Raw genomic sequence first — 23,685 nt, 5'->3', positions numbered from 1 at the left:
ACACAACAGCACAAGCAACTCAGGAAATGATTTGGGGCTTTGCTCTTCACGATGAAGAGGAAGCCTGCCCTAGGGAGACTGGTGACGAGTGGGGGCTGTGTGCGTGGACAGAACCCAGCTTCCGGCCATCCTAGGATGTGCTCTGACAACCAGAGCTGGCATGGCAAGCAGCTTATCCTCTCCCTGGGTACAGGAAGCACTCAAACATGCAAACTTCGGGCAAAACTCCACTTCAACTAGACAAAAAGCACAGGGGAAAAAAACAAAACAAACAAATAAACAAAAAGCAAAACAACAGAACAGGTATTATCTTTCATTCCCCAAACTCAAAATCCTACACAAGGTTTAAGTCAGTAGCTGACCTGGAAAAACTACAGACAGTGTCAGGCTTCTGACCACAACACAAAGCTCCTAGATAAGGAATACTGGGGAGACAAAGGGAAGCTCATCCACCGCGTGGTCTCCATGCCAACGAGCTTGAGACCCTAGACAGGGCTCAGCCTAGGCCCCTCCCTTTTGAGCCACACAAGTTTTTCACCCAACAAAATGTGCATGTGTGTGTTTGTGTGTATATGTCTGGCTGGGAATCATTTCACTCAGCATGTTAGGAATGCTTGTTATGCGTGCTACGTATTAGCCAAATGTTGCTTCATGGAGAATGTGAATGAGATAATGAATTGATGAAATTATAAAATGTCTTTCACCAACAGCAATCTACACTTCACCTCAAAAAGGTCAGACACACAGGTTTACTGAGACAGATGTTTGCAATTTGTAGTTAAAAATCACCATGACCATTACCAAACACACTTTTAAAACAGTCTCTAAGTAGACTTGCGTTTAAGTCATACCGGTGGATGTTTAAGTCATTCACTACTATAAATACCAGTAATTGTCAAAATTACAAAACTAAAACACTCGGGTACTGTGCCAATGTAATCCAAACTGAACACTTAGTATGAAAGGACACTGGATTTATTGCTCAGACTTCCAATGCCTGAGTACTTACCTAACAATACAACCAGAGCATACATACACTTTGCTATCTGACTAAAAATCACCCTTGTATTTTAGCACTAGCACTGCACCTATACTATGAAAACCATCTTTTCCTGTGTGTGTCCACACACACACACACACACACACACACACACACACACACACCTCCACATTAATTCTACTGCCGCCCCCAATTCCAGGCATCTGATGGAGCACTCGTAGCTACCGACTCATCACCGAAACACCAAAATTTAAATGATACTCTACTTGGCCACTTGTATCTGCAGCATGCTGGAAATGTGTAGCCAGGGACGTCTCATCCTGGAAGACTTCATTACACTCCAAGCACTTGAGACTGTGTCTACAGAGCTTGGAGGGGTCTTCATCTAGGGGCATGGCTGGACTGATGGGTGTGCTTGGAGGAGCTGAAATAACTGCCCCGGTTATGCCAGGCTGGACTTTTGTGACAGTGTGTGTGGCCGCTCCCACAGAGCTCTGCAGCATGGAAGCAGTAGTATTGCTAGACGGAGAAACTATCATCTGGTCTGCCGGGACAGGCTTCAGGATTAAGTGGGAGCACTGCATTACCACGCCTTTCTCCTTATGCCCTCGGGCGTGAGAAAGGAGGCTGCACTTGTTGTAAAACACGAGGTTCTTTGTACAATGGTTGCACGTCACTTCAATGCGCACGCTACGCCTGTCGTAGTGCTGGTTCAGGCTCTTCTCCAGGGCGAAGGAGTCCCCACACTCCAAGCACTTATACCCGCGCATCGGTAACGTGATCCCGGCATTGGCAGGAGGACTGAGGTTTGGGATGTAAACAGGGACTGGGTTGACGCTGCTCAGCACCTTGTTGAAAGCTTCCACCACAGAACTCTGCAAGGAGGACACCACCTGGACTCGAGACACCTTCTTAGGTGGCTGCGAGGCCGCTGCATTGATTATTGCCTGCTTTATTTGTTGCTGAGGTTTGGTGAGCACTTGGCGGAGTTCAGAGGTGGCCTGGGCACCCTGAGGCAGAAGGTTAAGGTTGGCAAGGTGCACAGTCTTTGGCACGAGTTTGGCATTGGCCAGGCTGGATGCTGGCACCACAACGGTTTGCTGCTGGATGGCATTGGCAGCTTTGATGATGGCACTGCTGGCGCTCTGAACAGAGGCAGCGGATATGACCGTGGCCTTCACCGTTGTGTTGTTAGCGAGCTTCAGATTGATGACTTGAGACCCTGCCGTCTTGACAGCAGACACAGGAAGAAAAGCTGTAGCCACGGGTTTGATGGTGACCTGTTTAGGAGTCAGCTCTGCAGAGGAAACTGCACCGGTAACCATGGCCGTCTGCAGAGGTGCCCTGGTGGGGGAGGAGAGGACCGCGGCTGATGCCGAAGAGGACAGAAGTGATGTCACAGACGCCATCACGGATGCTGCCTGCTCAGAAGGCTTCTTCCCAGAGTCCAGGTCCACTTCTGGCAGTACTCTGGTCACTGTCCTCTTGATCTCCCCAGAAGATGTCTTGATGGTCTTGATTCGGACTTTGGGGATTGCTGGGGTAGACCCCACAGGAGAGGATGGGGATCCTTTGCTGCTGTTCTCACTAGATACACTCCTGGGACTATCTGATGGCTTCAGGGAGGCCTTCTTGGTGCCGTCAATGAGATTCTGGGATTCAGGAGACTTGTCGGCAGCTTTGGGACTGTCATTCACTTCTTTTGGTAATGGAGATGCCTCCCTGGAATTGGCCACAGGTTCTTTGCAGGAGCCGGAAGCCGCCTTCTTAGCACTCAGAGCTGCAATGGCAGCTACGCACGACGAGAGCCTGGAGGACGACTTGGTTTTGGAAGGTGTGGCAGCAGCAATGCCGGGGTCGTTCTTCTCAGAGCTCGGCTTCCCATCTAGGACCCTGCTTTCAAGCATCTTCTCGGAGTTCTCCTTCAACTTATCCTCTGCTTTTCTGACCTTAAACGACTCATAAACACTCAGGGTTATGGAATTGCTTTCTGCTTCTCTCTTGACTTTGTTTTTATCCACATGGGCTGATGCAGAGACTCCAGTCTTGCTTGTGTTCTCCCCTCCAAGTGCCTTCAGTTTGTCGAAGTCCTGCTGGGGAGCTGAGCCCGTCAGCACATTTGACCTGAAACCGGCCCGAGTCTCCTCCTTATCAGGCGGGTCATCTACCTCTATTTTCTCATCATCCTCAAACTCCTCAGCGCTGGAGATGGGGCTGAACTGGCTGAATGCTGGGTCCTTAAGAGTCACCTCTGAGGCAGGTGTGTCTCCCTTTAAGGACTTGGCCCCATCCTTACCATAGCTGTCAAGAGAGGATGATGTGAGGAACCCGTTATGCAAACCATTGCCTGTGGGATTGTGGCCATCTTTATCCACTCCCTCTGAGGAGTCGATGTTGCGAACATTCTTCACAATCACACTAACGCCAACATCTGAGGATGATGGAGTGTGAGAGTCGTCATCCACGTGAGCACTCTGCTTAATGTGGCTTTCATGGTCATCGTGTCCAGACTCAATCGCTGCTTTAGGATCAACCATATCTGGTATGTCAAATGCTGCCAAGAGGTCATCAAAGTCCGGGGTCTTCATATCCCCCATGGTCATGAATTTGATCAGCTGTTCTGTTGGAGGAAGGAAGAAGAATTCCAGAAATTAGCACTGATAATGAAGTCAGTCCTACTGTGGTGTTCACACTAAATCAGCACTGATAATGAAGTCAGCCCTACTGTGGTGTTCACACTAAATCAGCACTGATAACGATGTCAGCCCTACTGCATCATTCACACTAGCAGATTAACGCTAATAACAACATCAGCCCCTACTGAGGCATCCACACTCACAGATGCACACCTAGAAAGTATGCAAGGTGGCAACTCTACTTTGTGTTAGCTGTGGAAATCTGAGTCAAAGTGACAGGCAAGTGAAAACTCACCACTAACAGCTTCAAAGTCTGCACAGGGTCAGCAGCACAGCAAGCTAAATAGCCCGGCACAGTTTAGTGTAACAGCCGATAAATCACCGCTAGGTTCATCACAACGTCTTCATTAAAAAGCCACTTCCCTAAATATTATCTTGACAACAATAAATCAGTAGCACAAGCTGATAATTTCAGTTACCATCAGATTTGGGATGCTACACTAACAGAAGATAACAATAAAACCAACTACAGATTTCAAAATCCATCCACAGAAGAATGAACTGGTTATACACACACACCTACCACAGGTGTCCACTAAAGTCATCTGGGATGTTTTTTCTTTCTAATCCCTAAGGAAGTTATCCCACTCGCTTTCAATTCTAGCTCTCCCTGTTGTACTGAAAAACAAACAGCCAAGTGTGGTAGCTTACACCTTTAATCACAGCACTAAGGAAGCAGAGACAGGAGGATCACTGAGTTTGGGACTAGCCTGGTCTGCAGTATGAGTTCCAGGACAGCCAGGTTTATACAAAGAAACCCTGTCTCAGAAGGAAGGAAGGAAGGAAGGAAGGAAGGAAGGAAGGAAGGAAGGAAGGAAGGAAGGAAGGTTGGCTAACTGACTCTGGGGTAGGTCGGAGTTTTAGGAAAATAAAGTAAGTAAACCCATTACCAGAAATGAAAGCTATGCAAGTCCACTTTCTTTAGGAAACCCCACAACCCTCTGGCAGAGAATGAAGATTAAGGACAGAGGAGACACCCCCATCTCTGCACCTGGATGGCTCCACCTAGGCTGTTATTTTCTGGTGTAGTCTCTGGGTGCACTCCCATCTTGAGGACGGGCAACGAGCCATCCTTGTCACATCATAAATGCTAAAGAATGAACAAGCCCCAAAGCAGAGGGCACAGATAAGATCTGTACCAGAGCATGTCTGGGCTCAGCTCTGCCACTCACCAGCTCTAGACCTCCAGGAAGTTAAGTAAGTAACAGATTTTGGTTTGAACTTGGTGCATCCTTCAACAGTGAAGGCAAGCAGCCAAGAAGAGAAGGAAATATACAGTAGGGCAGAAGCAGGAAGAGCGGCAGTGAGAGCAGCGCTGAGGCTGACTGGGAACCTTGCCGCCGTCAGTCAGCCCACTGGACTATCCGCTCTTCAAGACTCTATGCTGTCTTCAATCTGCCCTGCTCGTCGCTGAGATGCTGACTCCACATTCTATTCAACTACTTAATATTTTTCTTACGATTTGTAAAAGGTCATGAATTCCTGATGAGAGCAACAATTTTCTGATCAAGGCAAAAAGCGACCCAGATGAGAGTAGACATCCAAGGACATTCATACAGGCCTCTCAATACATTCCCACTCTGGGGACACATGTGAATACTGCTAAGACTTTGAGAAAATCTTCTGTTATGAATGAGACAAAAAAAAAGTTCACCAGGTGTAGAAACATAAACCACCCGAGTTAAACAAACAGCTGGAAAAGCAGCAGGAATTTTTTTTTCTCCTGGTGGTCTCCTTACCTTGAGGCAAACCGTGGTCACTATATTTTCTACTACTTGACCAGACAAGGAATAACATAGTGTCAAACCTCTTCTAACCCAAAAGGCCACACCCAAGAAATAAGACACAATCCCAAAGTGAGACTGAATTTAAACGGTCTCTAAGAGATCATCCATAGGCAAAGTCTGTGCTTGTAACTATTAAAAAAAAAAAAAATGGTGTTGAGCATTCAAACTGTAAAATGGAGGGACTGAGAATCAATCTACGGGCTATTCCAGTCACATAAAAGAATCTACCCACTTCAAAACAACACCTGAGCGCCACCACCTCTATCCCCAAGCATCACGTAGCTGCTGAGAACTGAGCAACTATAACAAAGCTGTACTGCTGAAGAGGCTCTGTGGCTAGAGCTACAGACTAGGCAATTCCATGTTTTAGCTCTTTTGTTTTTTGTTTGTTTGTTTGTTTTGTTTTGTTTCGTTTTCCTTTTTTGAAAACTCAGTCTGAGGAATTAGGCTGTGGTGCAGTTTTGTGGTAGCATCCTATGCTTGAGTCTAGAATCATAAACCAGCTCTTTCACCCAGCACCACAGTTGAAAGGCAGATCTTTGAAAGATCCAAAAGCTGAGACCCAGATTTAGTCAGCTCCAGTACTAGCTGGGCCCTAAGAACTCTAGGCTTTCTTTCCAGAAACGTGGGATTGTGCCTCACCCTCTCTTTACGATGACGTAATCAGAGACATCATGGTTACACACTATCCATCAGAGAATAATCAATTCAGAAACAACTGCAGGAAATAATTCAAATACTCACTGGGTGAAAGGCCAAGGACAGAAAAATCACAAGAAATAAAAGGTCACCAGAGAGGCCAAACCTGTGCGACTGGCTCAGAAGCTCTGCTGGCAGGTGTCCCCTGCCTCACACTCCACAGGACTAGACGTTTTGTCATTGACAGCCTGTTGACCCCCACACCCGCATGCTTTCCGTATGCTAGACTCAAGCAAGGCTAAATCCAGACAGCTCAGAAAGAACTGTGTGGTCAGCCAGCAACACGCATTCCTGATGGGCAGAGACAGTGAGGTCTCACTGGAACCTAGCCACACCCAGCTCCCTGGCCCCTACTGCAGCTGCTTAGAGTTCACCCTCTTTTCTTGGGAACAGCATGGGAACCCAAGGAAAAACAGTGGGGCATTTTTCAGATGTAAAGGTCAGTTAGCAATGGCTCACCTTCAGAAAGCCTGATGCTAAGCTAAAAAAAACGCAAAGCCAAGCCTTACAACTGACAACGCATCACCACCTGAAACCCAAGAGCCCTGTGGCTGGGCAGACTCACCGCTCCGGGTTGTATAATTAATGTAATAAATGCCGCTCTGTAACTTCACACCTCTCTTCTGGTTGATAGAAACGTTTTCATACCCACAATCACTCGTCCCATTACCGTGACCTTCCCTACACTCTGGCAAGACAGAAGCAAATGGCTGGCTCAGAGGGGAAATGACTTGTTTCTCTGAATAGAGAGAGGAAGCCCTTCATTTTCACCCCATTCCTAAGCATTTCCATCTTAGAAATACATTCTTTTGCTTAACATTATTTTTTAAAATATCAACCTTTTTAACTATTACATCTATTTGTGGATATGTGTATATGTGTTTGTGCATATGTGTATAGATGTGTGTGTGTGTGTGTGTGTGTGTGTGTGTGTGTGTGTGCCTACATAACCCCAAGCATGTGAGTGTTTGTGACACTGTTTATGGAAATTAGAAGACAACTTTTGGGAGTTTCTTCCACCATACATCCTGGGAACCAAACTCACGTGGTCAAGTTAGGCAGGTGCCTTTACTTACCCTCAACAGCCCTTGGTCTTCTTTCAAAAGTTAATATAGGAGGGGCTAAAGAGATGGCTCAAGGTTAAAATCACTGGCTGCCCTTCTAGGGACCCAGGATCAATTTCCAGCACCGAAATCGTAGCTCAAAACTGTCCATAACGTAAGTTCCAGGGGTTCTGACTCCCTGGCACAGACATATATGCAGGCTAAACACATAAATGTACTTTTCTTTTTTAAAGTTAATATAGAAGCTGGAGAAATGGCTTGGGTTAGGAACACTTTGCTGGTCTTGCAAAGAAAACTGAGATTTTGTTCCCAGTGTGCACATGGTAGCTCAGTTCCAAGTGAGCCTATATCCTCTTCTGACCTCCACAGGCACCAGGCGTGGACACAATACTACATACATACACAGGCAAAACATTCATAGGCATAAAACTTTAAAAACCTAAAACAAAACAAACAAACAGAGGTTTGAGTCCCATAGAGCTGGCTCAGCCTCCTGGCCCTCAACAGTTTGATTTCTCAGGCAGAATGAGCTAATTCTCATACTTCTTCTACTTCTACCTTAGGAAAAGTATCTTCCTTTAAAAGACAAGTGAGCAAGCTAGACGTGGAGGTCCACACCTTTAATCCCAGCACTTAGGAGACAGTGGCTGGTGGGTATCTGTGAGCTCGAGGCCAGCCTGGTCTACATAGTGAGTTCTAAGACAGCCAGAGTCACATAGTGAAACCCTGTCTGAAAAAGCAAATAAAAAACAAACAAAAAGAGTAATGGTCATTCATGAATACCCACAGTGTGCTAATAGCAGCATACTAAATGTATATTGCCAGGAGAAAAATGGTAGGCCAATTTATATTTTAAAAAAAGGAAAGAACTGGGCTGGAGAGATGATGGCTCAGCAGTTAAGAGCACTAGCTGCTCTTCCAGAGGTCCCAAGTTCAAATCCCAGCAACCATGTGGTGGCTCACAACCATCTGATGCCGTCTTCTGGTGTGTCTGAAATTTATTTAAATAAAAATAATTTTTTTTAAAAAAAGGAAAGCAAAAAAAAAAAAAGGAAAGCACTTAAAGTCTGCCCAGTGGCCACTCTGCTTCTTCCTATGATGGACAGACATTATTCTTCTTTTCCTACTAAATGAACCTTTAGATTAGGGGAGCATCTCCCATCTTTGTTGGTACAAGCTAAGAGCCATGACGTCAAAAGAAAACCTTCAGAAAACCTACTTATCCCTTAATCATACTTCCTAGACTTTCACAATAAAAAGATGCTCAACAAAAAATAAACAAAAACTATTTTATCTGTAATAAAGGTTGCTTTGCAATTGCCACCTAGAAAAAGTGTTCTAAGAGCACATAGTACATGCTTACAACCTGTCACTCAGGCACGAGATCAGATCAAGGACAACCAGCTGAGTACAAGAAACCCGGGCTCCAAACAAAGCGGTTTGCTCGCTGCCTTTATCTCAGAGCCTGTGATGCAGAAGCCAGTGGATGTGTGAGTCCCACCAGGGTTACACCATGAGACCCCATCTCAAAAAAAGGGGAAAAAAGGAAGATCAAAGAGAAGGGCACGTGCAAGGGGGTTGGGGGGGGTGAGATGACACCAGCATTATAGGGCTCAGAATCCACTAGCTCTGAGAAGAAAGATGCAGGCCTAAATCCAGCCATATTTCTACCTTTAATATAAACAGGAAAGGGCCTGGAGAACTGACTCAGTGAGTTCAGTCTCTGAACCCAACACGGCAGAAGAGAATCCACACCTGCAGGTTGTCCTCTGACCTCCACGTGTGTGCCATGACATGTGTGTGCCCAAGAGAGCAAGTTAGCCTGACCAGGGAAGACACATCAGATTGATATCCCACATAATGAAGAAAATAACATTCTCAGTGAACACCCTAAGCCCTAACAGCAGTGGTGTTTTAAGAAAGACGCACTGACTACTGAGCATCCACAGGGTTCTGCAAACCCCATATAACAGCTGTGAACACATGGGCATCACTTTCTGGTCGCTCTGTATCAGTGATGCTTCTTTATTCCACTAAATTTCCAAAGCAACTAAATTGACTGACTTAACACATGGCTTTATCACTTCCTCTCCTTGGGATGTAAAAATGTTCTTAATAGCACATGCTTATTTTAAGCAAGGTTTCAAATTTACCCAATCCTTCCCAAAACCAAACAGTATCCCCATATCCTGTGTGTCCTTCCCTTCTCCCCCTCCGCCATGAGAAAACTTTAGCTCTCCCTCCACCACCAACTTCTTTTCACTTGAAGATTTTCAGAGATAATCACATAGCATGTCTTTAACCAAAAGAAGAAAGAAATGACACCTTTCACTCCAACCAATCTCTTGCTTCTATTTTTGACTTCAACCCCAACAGTTTATCTGGGGAAAGCATCTTCTCACTCGGCTTCCAACCCCAGTACCAAGTCAGTGCGGTCCGACATCTGCTTCTGCCTCCCTCTGGGAAGGCACATGGCCCAGCTGCCCAGGCAGTGTGCCTGTGCTTCCTCCCTTAGTTAGTATCCCTGATTGAAGCCTAACAGACACACACAAGGGGCTGCTCCGACCTTAGGAAACACAGCCACACGCCCACTCCAAGTCCTTTCCTGCTGTCATTCTATACCTTCCCCCAGGCTCCACAAACAAGCCCTGCCCACGGAAGCTAAGGCCCGTACAAACCTTAGCCCTGCTCCCAGAGCTCACCAATGCTAGGCCCACTTGCCCTTGCTAAGGGGCTCTCCCCTCCTCCACTGGTGCTGGGGCCCAAAGGGAAGCATAGGCAAAGGCGGCCTCCTGTGCTTTTTCCAGCAGCTGGATGACGCTCCAGAGACAGAAAGGCCACCTCCTTCCTCTCCTCCTTAGTAACTCATCCTGCCTGGGAATAAAGGGTGTTTCTAATCTTGCCTTTCCCAGACTCTATCCCAGTCTTTCTACTGTTAACTCAAATAAATCACCAGGCAAGAACCTACCCAAACACTTCCTGCCTCCTGTCAAATGTCAAAAGGTGTCTGTCCCTTCCTGCTTGGTCTTGCTGCTGAGTCCTCCAGTGAATCTTGCCCCTTCTCTATCACCAGACCAGCTGGCAAAGAGAGCTCCCAGCCTTTCCTGACAACTCAGGATTTGTCCCCTTGTCTCCTGTGTCCCTGCCATGCTGCCTCTACAGCTCAACCTCAACACAGGTAAATCCCACAGCTTCCCAGTCACTGGCAATGCACCACGGTGCCCACTCCTACTCAGTCCTAATTTTTTTTTTTAATTTGCAAACTTAAAAAAATGAAAAGAAAAAGACAGAGCAAGTGAGAAGGAGGGGGAAACTAACCATATCAAAAGCGAATGCCATGAGCACAGTAGAGAGATCGAGTCACCTGGAAATCCGAATCCTAGCTATGCTGTACGGCTAAAAGAGCGCCCAGCACGGGTGCTGTCCTGGGGTTGGTGGAAAGACCAGAGAAGTCAGCTGGAGTCTAGCTGGCAGGACTAGACAGTGGCATTCTTCTGCTATCACTAAGTGGATTATAATTAATACACAAGACTTTAGGGAAAACTGAGTAAATGGTACAATGCAGACTCTACTGTTTTAACAACTTTTCTGTAAGTAAAAAGTATTTAAGCTTAAATATTAAAAAACAAAAACCCCAACTTGCAAGGATCTGAAGCAGGACTGCAAACCCAAGGCAGGCCTGGGCTACAAAGCAAGACCCTGTCTCCAATGGGAAGGCCCAGGCTGTGTGATCTGACTGCACTGCACACTATAACCAGGGGCTGACTACAGGGACCCCCTAACACCTCCCTGAGCATGACTGAGCTCAGCAGACTAGATCTGTGACAAGTCCTCAGTGAGACCATGCATGGGGCTATTTGCCTGGTGGTGTCTAGGAAGAAGAGGAAAGAGTGCCCGTTCCAACGGACCCCTCACCTGCCTCTTCTCATTACACCCTTGATTCCCAGCACACACGCTGCTGCCCACACTCAGGATGGATACCCCCATGCTTAGTCCTCTTTGGAAATTCCCCCAAAGGCACACCCAAAGAACCCTAGGCACTTCTCAGCCCAGTCACACGACCATTAAAACAGCATCACAATCCGATTCTTGACAGTTATGATCAAATACATTCTATCACAGAACAGTTTGTACATTCCTAATATTCCTAATCTGTAAATCTAAAATCTGAAATGCTTTCAACCCCAAACCTTCTGAACATCATACATACACTGAGAGGGCTTTTTTTTTTTTTTTTTTTTTTTTAATTTCTGCAATTTGGGGCTGTTTTGTTTTGTTTGAGACAGGGTTTCTCTGTGTAGCCCAGGCTGTGTTGGAACTCCCTCAGTAGACCACGCTGGCCTGGAACTCTGCCTGCCTGCCTCTGCTCTCCCCTCCCCCAAACACCGGGATTAGAGGTGTGTACCACCACTGCCCAGAACAATTTTGTGTTTTTGAGATTAGATTTCAAGTATTGGAAGATTCATCTCCAGATAGTAATAGAAATTTCAGGATGAGCTGAAGGACTCACCCAGGCTGGATGGCTGGAGGTACTAATTGGAGGTGATGGGACCCAGGAGGTGGGACTAGCTGGAGAATTAGGTCACTGAGGTGTGTCCTTGAGTACACTGATAGCCTATCACCCCATGCCTCCTGCCATGACATTCTTCCTCATGGCAAGCCCAAAGTAATCGGGTCATGAACAGAAAAACCTATTAAACCCAGAGCCAAGGTAAGTCTTGTTCCTGTCAAGTCAGCCTCTCGTGTACTTCATCACAGCGAGGCTGGCTAATAACCTGGGTGTTCAATCAAGCACAGTTCACAGAACCCAAGGGTCCCAGGGTCTGAAACGTGTCTGCTGCCAAAAATCTGAGATAGAGATACTCAATTTACAACACAGAGCAACTACAAACACGTGTCTCACGGTTTAGAAAAGGGCTGGGGTAGAGCAGCACCTAGAATTGGGGTTGGGGGTAGAGCTAGTGTGACCTCCACTGGAAAGAAACTTTAATAACAATACAGTATGCACATGCACACATTCACATTCCAGTTCTCTGTTCCCTTGTCCTTATTTTTACTGTCCCTGACCTTTCTGGCTGCTTATAGCTTTCTGTAGAACTCTACCTTCGAGTAAAGCTTTCTTTCCTCTTGTAGTCTCACACCATTGCCAGGGCCTGCTTAGTTTTTCCTAACTTCCCAGAAGCTTCTCTTCTCCCAGTCAAGGGTCTGTTCAGTCACTTGGCCACCTCTCCTTGTACAGAGGCAACCTCAGCAGCCTGCAACATCACAGTGGTCACGGCATGATCACAACATTTCTGTGGTCAGCCCTAGTTCAACCTGAGAGCCATCCAACCCACTGCCAGTTTGATCTTACGCCAGGAAGGAGACTGCAGAGACATCTTCTTCATATGGGGACACTAAAACTAAGGGCCAGGGGAGCATCCACGGGAGCCTCAGCACAAACCAGAGGCAAGGTTGGAACCCAAAGAACCAGGCTGCCAAGCAAAAGGAAAGTGTACAGAGACACTGACAGTGGACACTGCAGAGCTCCAATATCTGCAGCCCCTAAACCATGATTTAATGACAAATTTACAGAGCCACAGTCCTTTAGAACACACAAACAACCCTCAAACTGCAGCAACAGGCACCCACGTGGTACAGAGACATCTATGCAGGTAAATACATTTAAAATGGTACTTAAACCCACCACCACCTCACAAATACAAAAACCTCCACAGGGGACATAAGACACAACACCAACTTTGACCACACTGAAAGGCAAGGCAACGGTGGACTGCAGCCCCATGTCTGCAATAAGGAGCCAAGCGGCCAAAGGATGCAAGAGGCTGAAGGACAGTGAGAAGTAAATGAGAGCAAGACAGGTTGAAAGGTCGGAAGGTCAAAAGGCACACTGTGCAAGCTCACCTGTGTGGAAGACAGAGCTGACTCCTAAACTGTTCTCTGTAGTCCTCTGACCTCGTGGGTGCTCCACATCCCACCCACCACAATGCACATCACGCTCACAAACAGTAATCATTTCTGTAAGGTTAGCTTATCTCCTGTGCAGAGTAACCACCCTGTGAAATAAACCTGGGTTCCATACCCGACACTAAAAGTAGAACAAAACGACAGGCAGGGCACCTCTAACACTGCAATCAGGAGCAGAGGCATCATTGCTGTGAGTTCAAGGCCAGCCTAGTCTACAAACCTAGTTCCAAGCCAGCCAGAGCTTCACAGTTAGACGCTGTCTCAAAGACAAAGCAAAACAAAAAATAAACAAAAATCCCATCAATAATGAAACCCATTTATGGAAAACTTTTAAGTAACTTTCTTACCAAGAGCCCAATAGAGACCTGGGGTGGGGTTCACAGAAAGGCCTGTCAACACTACCTTGCAAGGTGACCAAGGTCAACATTAAAGAGGACAAGTCATGTTTACAGTGTCCTTTTGATATAATAATAGCACATTATCTCTCAGAAGCACAGTCTAGCCTAAGCATCAGAAATGCCAACAAGGGACAGTCACAAAATCCCTGACTATTCCTCAAAACTGTCAAGGTCATCAAAATTGGCGAAGCCAGGAAAGCGTGAAAACCCAGAGACTTGAGACTGGATGGCTCCGGGAACACAAAGGACATGAGGTTAAAACAAAGGAATCCCGAGAAAGCACTGGAAAGCACGAGCTTTGGTTAACTCTTAAGTAATATGGATGTTCTAAGTACTTAGGACACAAAATTCCAAGTCGAGGAAAGTTAAACCATAACATTCTTTCCCAAGAAAGGCAGGCAAAGGCCTTGGAAATAAGCAGTCACATCTAAAAGCCAGGCACAGCCGTCCGTGCGTGTCTGTAATGCTTTGGGGGACACTTGGATTGAGTTCACAGCAGCCCTGACAGAATTCAGAGTGAGTTCAAGTATAAGGCCAGCTGGTACAGCAGGAGACCTTGACTCAAAAGATTAAAGGAAGGAAGGTCTGTTAGTGTAGGGCTTTAATCCCAGCACTCCAGAAAGAAGGGGCAGGGTGATCCCTGTGAGTCTGAGGCTATGCAAGTCTATATAACAAGGTCCAGACAGCCAGAGTGACAGAGTCCCTGCCTTTAAGAGAGAGAGAGAGAGAGAGAGAGAGAGAGAGAGAGAGAGAGAGAGAGAGAAAGGTCCCAGACTGGAGAAATGGCTGTGGTTATGAATTCTGGCTGCTTTTCCAGGGGACCTAGGATTTCATTCTGAACACCCACATGATGGCTCACAATTGTCTGTATATAACAGTCCCAAGGGATCAGATACCCCATTCAGGTACCAAGTACACACACACACACACACACACACACACACACAAACACACACAATTTAAAACTAAGAAAACGGGGTGGGAAGAAGATAAAAGAGGAATATGTAACAATAATTATGGGGCTGAGGATGTAGCTCAGGGTACAGTACTTAGCTAGTATGAATGAGTTTTTATCACCAGCACTACAAGAAATAAAAATAACAAATAATTTTTTAAAATAATAGTTGCTTAGGGGCAGGGCCTTGGGAGCAGCAGCAGCAATGAAAGACACAGGTTTGTCAGCCTATGGTGGTGGCACACGCCTTTAATCCCAGCACCCAGAGTCAGAGGCAGTCTGAGCTGTGAGTTCAAAGGCAGCCTGTCTACAGACTGAGTTCCAGGAAGCCAGGGCTATACAAAGCACAGGTTCTCTTCATGAGGTGACCATGAAAATGTCCTAATATTGACTATAGTGACGAAGAATGTGCTGAAAACTACTCAATGCACACTTTAAATGAGTTGTTGAACAGTGTTATTCAAACATATTCTAGGTGCTAAAGAACGTGGCAATAAATAGGAGTCATGGGCAAGTGCGTCATGGGTGAAGTTTGAGAAGAGGTCAGGAAGCAGCAGTTGCTCCCACAGGATTGATTACAAGCTTCACGATGGCCAGAACTCAGGGAGGCTGCACAAGTGGAAGAAGCTAAGTCCTTGATCTCCCAGATAGAGACCCCAAGTCCCCCAAGTCAACAAAGTAAAAGAAACCATGGAATAAGTGGTGGGACTCAGAGATGGGCTGGATGGCTGCGAATCGCCTCAGCAGCCCATTCCTGCTCCCAAGCAGAGAGAAGACAAGAAGCCTCTTTTGGTCACCAGTGCCAAAGAGGTTCTATAGAGAAATCACCATCCACTGTCTCCACAAATGCCAAAGTGTCCCAGATCCTAAGAAACAGGTCTGGAGATGAGAGAGTACATTCTATGGGTAAGGAGGTCTAGCTCCTGGGGAAGCATGGAGAAGCCCCCTACCCCATCCCCCAGGGCAGAGCTCACCTGTAGGCATAGCCCCCAGGTTTTCAGGGCCTGCTCTCTGAAGCTCATCCACAGGAGGGACCTCTAGTAAGAATTAGATGGAAGTACATGAAAAGCAAAAGGTAGGAAAAAGAGGGCAGATTCTCCACAACACCCATCAATACCAACACAATAGTACTCCTGGGGAAAAAGAAAGCCATGAAGGAACCTTTAGAAACAATGACTCATAACTGAATAAAGAATAAAATGGGGGAAGAGTTTGTCTTCAGAGAAACAAGGATCTCTCTGACAATAAAACAAACTGGTGGTTTGAATGCAATGTCCCCATAAGCTCAGGCATTTGAATACTTGAGTCCCTAGCCAGTGGCACTGTTTGGAAAGGTTTAGGTGGAGGGCCTGGTTAGAAGAAATACATCACTGGGGGCAAGCTGTGAGAGTTTAAAGCACTCATCATTTTAAGTTCTTTCTCTCTGCTTCCTGTTTGCATTTCAAAGAGTCTTTAGCTCTCAGCTTCCAGCCCAGCCAGCCTGTTCCCACAGTGATGGTGATGGACTCTTATCTTCTGGAGCCCAAAATAAACCCTTCCTTTTATAAGCTGCCCTGGTCAGATGTTTTACCACAGCAATAGCAAAGTAAGTAACACAGGCAAAAACAGACATGAAAATCAACAGTTAAATTCAGCTAACCTCACTTAGAGAATCCCAGGGAGTGAAAAGTACAGCCAAAGGAGCCACCCGAAGGTCATCCTAGGGCCACAAACAAACAAAAAAACCAATGGAGGCCCATCAACATGAAAACATCAGATACATAGTCTTCATCATAAGTGTGTCCCTCAGTCATGTGGGTGTCCTGTCCTCTTTATATGACCAGTATAACCCAAAAAACACATGGCGCAACCTCACTCATCTCAGACTTGCCCCTCGCATAATTGTAAGGGGTGTCCAGGTGTCATCCAGCTGTCCCCACAATAATCAACCATGCACAGAAACACTGCCCAGACCAAGGAATCTCCCTTCCCACCCCTGCTCTGGACTGTCTCAAGCTCAAACACAGGGGGTGTTGTTCTTCAGTCTCATTCAAAATATTACCTTTTATTTGTCCAATTTTGTTATCTTTGGGGCTTTTTTGGGGGGTAAGGGGGAGGCTGGTTTGGGGATTACTTTGTTTTGTTTTCAGTCTCATTACATAGCCGAGGCTGACCTGGAGCACAGCCTGTAGACCAGGCTCACCTGGCCTTACAGAGATTCATGCCTCTGTATCCCAAGTGCTAGAATTAAAGGCATGTGCCACCACACCCAGCTTTGTCTGTTTTAGAAATTAGTTCAGCAAATGCCAGGTAAAGAGAAAGAGGCCTACGTACACAGACCACAGCCTCTGTCCTGAACTACAACAGGAAAAAAATGGGAACCAAGGACCTCAGGTGGTAGCACACACCTACTGTGGTCTCAGCCCCTGGGAGGCAGAACTGCAGTAAGTTCCAGGATGACCCAGTTTACACAGCCAGTTCCAGACCAGGCAGGGGAGACTGCAGAGTAAAGTCTGTCTGGAAAGAAAGACAGTATGGGAAAAAATTTTAAGAGAGAAAGGAAAGAAGAAAGGTGGGAAGGCAGGCACAGAGGCCTCTTCGGCCAGTTGGGACCCCCAGCTAACTGCGCGTCCGAACCTGCTTCCATGAAGAAGGCAGGTGGCAGTGGCGTGCGAGGTGTGGAAAACACTACAGAAGCTGTCCTCGGTGAGGCTCCAGCTCCAGGCTCCCTGGAAGGCTCGTTCTGCTCAGAGCCCACTGGTCTCCGGGGTCCTGCCACAGTCCACGGCCCTGCTGATCCCTCTGCTGGTGCAGCTCATGAAAACTCAACATCACTGAAAAGACACTGCCGTGGAAGGGGACTCTAGTCCGCAGGTGGGCACCAAACTCAGCCAAACAGAGCCTGATTTAAACCTTTTAAATATGTAGGCATATGGTATATACCTTTTAAATATTTAAATGTATGTTTTAAATATTTAATTACAGCGTTTAAATATTTAGCCATCTGGTCCCCATTTGTGCTCTTGCCCCAGATGGCAAGAAGACCAAGCTGGCAGGGAGACTATTGTTATCTCTCACCGTTCTATGAGTCTTAATGCACCAGGGCACAGGAGGTCTCTTATTAGGACATACATGGCCAGCAAGAGACAACAGATGTGTGAGGATCCGGGTTTTTCTCCTCATCAGTCCAGACTTATCACATGGACATCAAAATCAAGTTCAAACAGAAGTATACAAGTCAATAAAAGAACAGACAAAAATTCAAATTAACCACCATAATAAATGGAACATCTTACTCATTTTTTAATACCCACAAATGTATTATTCCTACCCAAAAAGTGTTGAAAACAATTTCTAACAAGCTGAACTTCATATGTAAAAACCACTGCTCTTCAGCCATTCACCCAAAACACAGTGTGGGACCCTTGTTTTTCCTGGCAAATCCAACCTGTGAATAATTCGCCCCATAATCCTAAGCACCTGAGTCAGCAATGTCTTAGAGCTCTCACAATGAAGTAAAACAAATTCTGTTATTTGTCACACAATGTTAAGTACCCGACACCTCAGAAATAGAGATTTTAGGCTGTAACATCAAATTTCATCAATATGTAGAAGAGATTATTATATTTGTCTTCCCAACCTCAAAGCATTTAAACCCATTAAACTGGGTAGCAGTGAGGGCTTGTTTTGTGTTAATAAAAGGAAGGAGGTGGGAGGGGGAAAGCTGCAAAGATCTAAGTGTTTCTAGATTATCCGACCTAGAAAAGTCTGCTAAAGGCTCAGGATGGCTCTGCTGTTAAACACCCAATCTAAAGCGGCATCCTGGAGTGTTAATAGGGATCTCCTTCAGACAAGCCCAAAGCAAAGGGAAAAATCCACCCTAGAGAAATTTTTGTGTATCTGCTCAAGCCCTGGGGGAAAAACAGAAAGGAAAGAGAAAAAGGCTTACAATCTAAGACTTGATCTCAGAACAAAGGCCAGTCGGCTTCCTTTCAAGCCTGCACCTGGCCAGGCAGCCAGAGCGCCAGGGTCTCTCTTCCCCAACCTCTGCCTTTCCTGGCCATCATCTGATTCATCCAGAGCCTGTGACACCCCACCTTGTGCCAGACTGATGATGACTTGTTCCAGGTCCTCTCAGCTGACTAGGGACTGAATACTGCTATAAAGCATGCATTGCTGTTGTTCATTATACCTTTAGAAGAACTCTAGGTGGTTTACAGTGAAATCTGTGAGGAAGGCCTGGGAAGCATTGTGTAAGCTGTATCCCCATACGGGATCAAATGGTGTGGGTGGATGGATAGGTACGTGAGTGGATATGGTTTATGCCACAACCCTATTTCCTTCCCTACTTTCTCCTTCCAGATACAGGTGGCAGTCTGGCGGACTGGGTTACAGGAACACACAAAGAGGCTGGAAAAAGGAGAAGAGAGCTTGGTGGTCTGTTCAGTGTTTGTCAATATGACCAAAAAAAAAAAAAAAAAGTTACTTTGAGTGCACACGAGCACTCTCTCTCTCTCACGCTCGCACACACACACACACACACACACACACACACACACATTTTTTTTTAATTGGGCAGGGGCTTTTATCTCAGCACCACAGCACTTAACAACTCCCTCAAAGCTCTGGGTTCCATCCTCAACATTGCAAAATTTTAAAAATGAATAAAGAGAAAAGAAGTGAGCCATGGAGAGTGGCACCTCCTTTAGCACTCAGGAGGCAGACAGGCGGGTTCTCTAGGTCTGAGGCCAGCCTGATCAACATAGTAAACTCCAGGAAGCAAGAGCTACACAGTAAAATAAAATAAAAAATAAACACTGAACATCCAGAGCTAGAGACTCACTCAGAGACAGCTCATTTGCCTAACTAGGTTCCACCCTCCACTGCACAAAAGAATAAAGAAAGGGCATCTGCCTAGAGGGGCCTTGTTTTGCCACCATGGTGATACAAACTTGCAATTTAGCATGGAGAAGACTGAGGCAGGTGCAAGCTCTAACCCAGTGGCACTCTGTAGATTATCCTGAAGCTGTTTGTATTTTAATGTTAATTCCACTTCCCCCAGTCACTCGAACCGAATCTTCCCATTTTAATTAGTAAAATAAAGGAGGGGGGAGAATGGTGGTGGTGGTGGTGAAGAGGGCTGAGAGGACAGAGGGTGAAGGTCAAAGGTCCTGGCAAGATGGAGGTTCCCAAGGACCAGCTAGACCCAGGTGATATTAATTGGTGTTAAATAGCTATGAACGTCAAGGATTTTGTAGGTCTAGTACCTCCTGTAGAAGGTCAGTTTGTATCTTTGTCTATTTGATGAAATCTTGTTGTGTAGAGGGTTTGTGGATTGAGAGTTGAATATATAAACCTGTATGAAAAGCTATCGGGCCATAGAGTTGTGTTTGTGGGATTTTTGGGGTAGAGAAACACCCTTGAACAGAGGAGGAGAACAGGCGGTAGTAAACCACCAGGGAAGGGAGTTGCACAGACAAGTTGGGCCGTAGTGGCGGCTCAGACCGGGTGCCAGAGGTGTGCGTGGCTCCAAATCAGGGTCGTGCCTGAGGAGTGAGACCTCAGGGCCAATAAAGAGATAAACAATTTTTATTTTTTAATATTTACTGCAACAGTACTCCACCGTGAAACCCTATGCCAACAAAACAAAAGCAAAGCCATCACTGACACAGGAAACAAGAGGGGGTAGGGGAGGACACTGAATTAAAACTGACTGTAAGGGCTGGGGTGTGTAAACCCACAGCAGAGCCCTTACCTAGAAAGCATGCAGCCCCCTAGCACCATGAAGAAAGAAAAAAAGACTTAATATGTGTTGATGTCTAATCCCAGGCTAAAACACCAGCAGCTTGGACTTTCAGACTACCAATAAGCCAGCACAGGTGGCTCTGTAAGAAAGCAGGCTGAATAATCCATGAGGAGCAAGCCAGTAAGCAGCACCCCGCTATGGCCTCAGTTCCTGCCCCCAGGTTCCTGCCCTGTCAGAGTTCTGTCCTGACTTCCTTCAGTGCCAAACAGTGATGTGGAAGCATGAATCAAATAAACCCCTTCCTCTCTGACTTGCTTCTGGTCATGGTGTTTCATCACAGCAACAGCAACCTATCAAGGATTGGGGAAATACCACCTTCCAGAAATAGGCAGGATAGTTTGAAGCCAGAGGCAGCTGCGTCTCTAGAAGACCTGGCTACTGCTCAGTGGTGGGCCACCAATACATTCTGTGACTGACATGGGTAAGTAAACCAAGGTGGGTAAGCCATTATCAGTCAAACCATACAACCATTTACAGAGACACAAACAGAAGAAGCTTCTGCCAATAGCCTCATGCCATCCAGACAGAGTAGAAGGAAGGCTCAAGCAATTTCCTTGACCCTTCCTGCACATGTCCTTTTCTGACCCCGAGTTTTTATAACATCTAAAATGCCAGAGTAAGGGGGGTTATCAAAACTTTGGTATATATGCCTGTTGTTAAAAGTCACGGGGCACCAATGTTCTTAAAAGATGACGTCCTGGGTTTCAGCGCCAATGTTAGAAAAAGATGAAGAGAGTGGGAGAGATATAGCCAATAGAGGTGTGGCGAGGCCTGGGGGCAAGGGAGATGCCTCTGGGGGCCCATGTTGGGAATCCCTGCCCCTAGAGGGGCAGCCACATAGTACAGAATAGAGTTTATTCAAGTCATGGGAGAGTTAAGAGGGTAGTAGAGGCAGAGAGAGAGAGAATAAAGAAGAGGCCGGCCATGAGCACGTGAAGAGGGGGTGAGGGAAGGGGAAGAGGAGGGGTAAAGGGGGAAAGGGAGGCCAAGAGAGAGAGAAAGAGAGAGAGGCGAGAGAGAAAGAGAGAACAAGAGAGAGAGGAGAGGACAAGCAGCCCCTTTTATAGTGTCAGGTCTCTGGGGCAGAGCATACCTGGCTATTGCCAGGTAACTGAGGGGTGGGGTTTACAGAATCCCAACATTGTCTATTTCTAAAATGCCAAGTAAGGAACACAGTTGAATTGAAAAACAAAACAAAACAACAGCTAGTAGACCTGCTCTGATCATAGAAACTCTAAGGAACGTCTGAAAATATACGAGGAATTAGCTTCCAGTGAGAAAGTAACGAGAGATCAATGCTACAACAGGAGTGGGAGCTCACCATCTGCCTGGGGAAGAACAGAGGACAGCACACACACACACACACACACACACACACACACACACACACACACACGCAGCATGCTATACCCTAAGCCAGGAACCAGCAAGGGAATCCTGGCTGGAGCAGTAGGAGCAGTGCACACTGTTCACTATTTAAACTCCTGGACAGAGAAATAATTTCCACTTCCAATGGCAAGATAAAAATCACATCTACTTCTATGCATGAGGGCTAGGCAGGTATGGTGGTGAACACCTTGCAGTTCTAGCCACAAGGGCAAAGGCCAGCCAGGCCTACACAGTAAGACTGTCTCTAAGAAGAAAATAAAATCAATAACAATGACACCACAGGGCTAGGAGGCCAGAAAAGGACAGCAGTGCACAAGGTAGGAGATGGGGACAGACACTGCAGAGCACTGTCTTCCTCCACACTTGGGAGTCTAAAAGGAATCCTCTATCCCATTCCCAAAGACTCCAAACACATCAACCCAACCAACATTTTCTTGGTGTTCCTGAAGGACCAGAATATTTAGGAATCACCCAAGGGATTTATGGTTAAGTTAAAGCAGGAACCAGTCTCCCATGGAATCCTAGCTTTCTCTGGCTTATGTCACCAACAGCCCAAGGCAAACCTTTCAGAGATACACAAAATATCAAGGCAACCACCTCACAGGTAGCAAGTTGGGTCTTCAAGAGTAAAAGGTTGTCAAAGGACACTGATTCCTTGCCCTAGGGATTTCCTCTGCAGGAAATCACTCCCAGGAAATCCCACTTTCTTGAGATCTGAGTTCCTAAGATAACCGCAGAAGGTCCGGATGACCTCGGTGGAATGTTTCAATGCCCTAGGTGTGCCCCAGCTGTACTGATAAAAAAATGTATGATTCTTCCCCTTTGAATTTCCTCATTCCCCCTGTCCTCCCCCTCCTTTGTGATTTTGCCTTTATAAGCCTGTTACAAGTTCAGGCCGTTGTCGAACTCCTCTACTCCTGCGTGGTGTATGCATGCTGGCCTGAGATCTCACTCTGTTTCACTTTCAATAAACTTCCTCGTGCGATTGCAGCAAGTCTGGTCTAGGTGCCTCACTGGGTGCACGCCTCTCCTGAGATTTGAGTGAGGGTCTCCCTTCGGAGGTCTTTCACAAGAAATATTAATATAGTAAGTAATGAGCACTTGAGCCCAAAACTAGATGCAAGTTCTCAATTACCTTATTTCCAAAACTAATCATTAACTTAATAATAGAGAAATAGTTACTGGTGTCTGAAGCAGTTCATAAATTCTTCTAATTCTTTTTCTTTCTCCCTCTGAAGAACAAATCAACTGGTTGCTAAGCTGGGATGACTTGCAGTTATTTGGCAAGCCTGCTCCTTCCGACAATGTGCATTACAGAAACCACAAGCCACACATCTTCTCTGCTGTGGTGGGACCCAAATCCCACATCTTCCTTCTACTGCAGCTCAGGCGACCCTGCACCTTTCCCAGCGCCTGCCTCACCCATGAGCAGGGCTGGTCTGCAGCTTCTCCCACCTCAGCTCCCGCAGGCACAGAGAGCTGCAGTTGTCCTAGCTCCGCCTCCTGCGTGCCAGAACCACATTTACCTTTACATCACCTTTTCCATTGCAGTGTGTCCCAGGCACAGTCTGTATGTCAGCTTCTACCACACCGTGCAAGCTCTTCCCTGTCCATGCAAAAGCTGCAGTTATCCAAAAGCACTTTTCAAAGTGATGCTGAGACTTTTCAAAGGGACATTAATGCTAATACAGGGAACCCGGAAGCCTTTCCTGAGAATTCTTTCACAAATAAGAATGTGCAAGAAACAACCTTTGGCAAAAAGTAAGTTTCACACATTGGCTTTAAAATACAGGTTCATATTTTTAACTTACATGATAAAATGAAAGATTAGAAAAATGAATACATTAAAATAATTTTCTCCCCCTTAAATCAAGAACTTTAGGGCTAAGAAAGTAGCCTATTGGCAAGACGTTTACCTAGCATGCATGAGGCCCTGGGTTTACAG

At 46.2% G+C, this 23,685-nt stretch overlaps 1 protein-coding gene across 5 annotated transcripts in view; it reads right to left on the bottom strand.

Moving 5' to 3' along the window:
- The window catches only part of ZNF532 (zinc finger protein 532), a 103,353-nt gene that overhangs the window by 57,597 nt on the left and 22,071 nt on the right, over positions 1-23,685 (bottom strand). For all 5 annotated transcript variants that reach the window (XR_013975108.1, XM_080920186.1, XM_080920185.1 and 2 more), the window contains one exon: positions 1,267-3,620. Coding sequence is in view for 4 of the 5 variants with exons in the window: in XM_080920186.1 (XP_080776312.1) it covers positions 1,267-3,603 (2,337 nt within the window). In the remaining variant the exon portion in view is untranslated. The remainder of the gene's footprint in view (positions 1-1,266; positions 3,621-23,685) is intronic.

Source organism: Micromys minutus (assembly GCF_963924665.1).
Source record: "Micromys minutus genome assembly, chromosome: 8".
NCBI lineage: Eukaryota > Metazoa > Chordata > Mammalia > Rodentia > Muridae > Micromys > Micromys minutus.
This window is presented reverse-complemented; position numbering and strand designations above follow the sequence as displayed.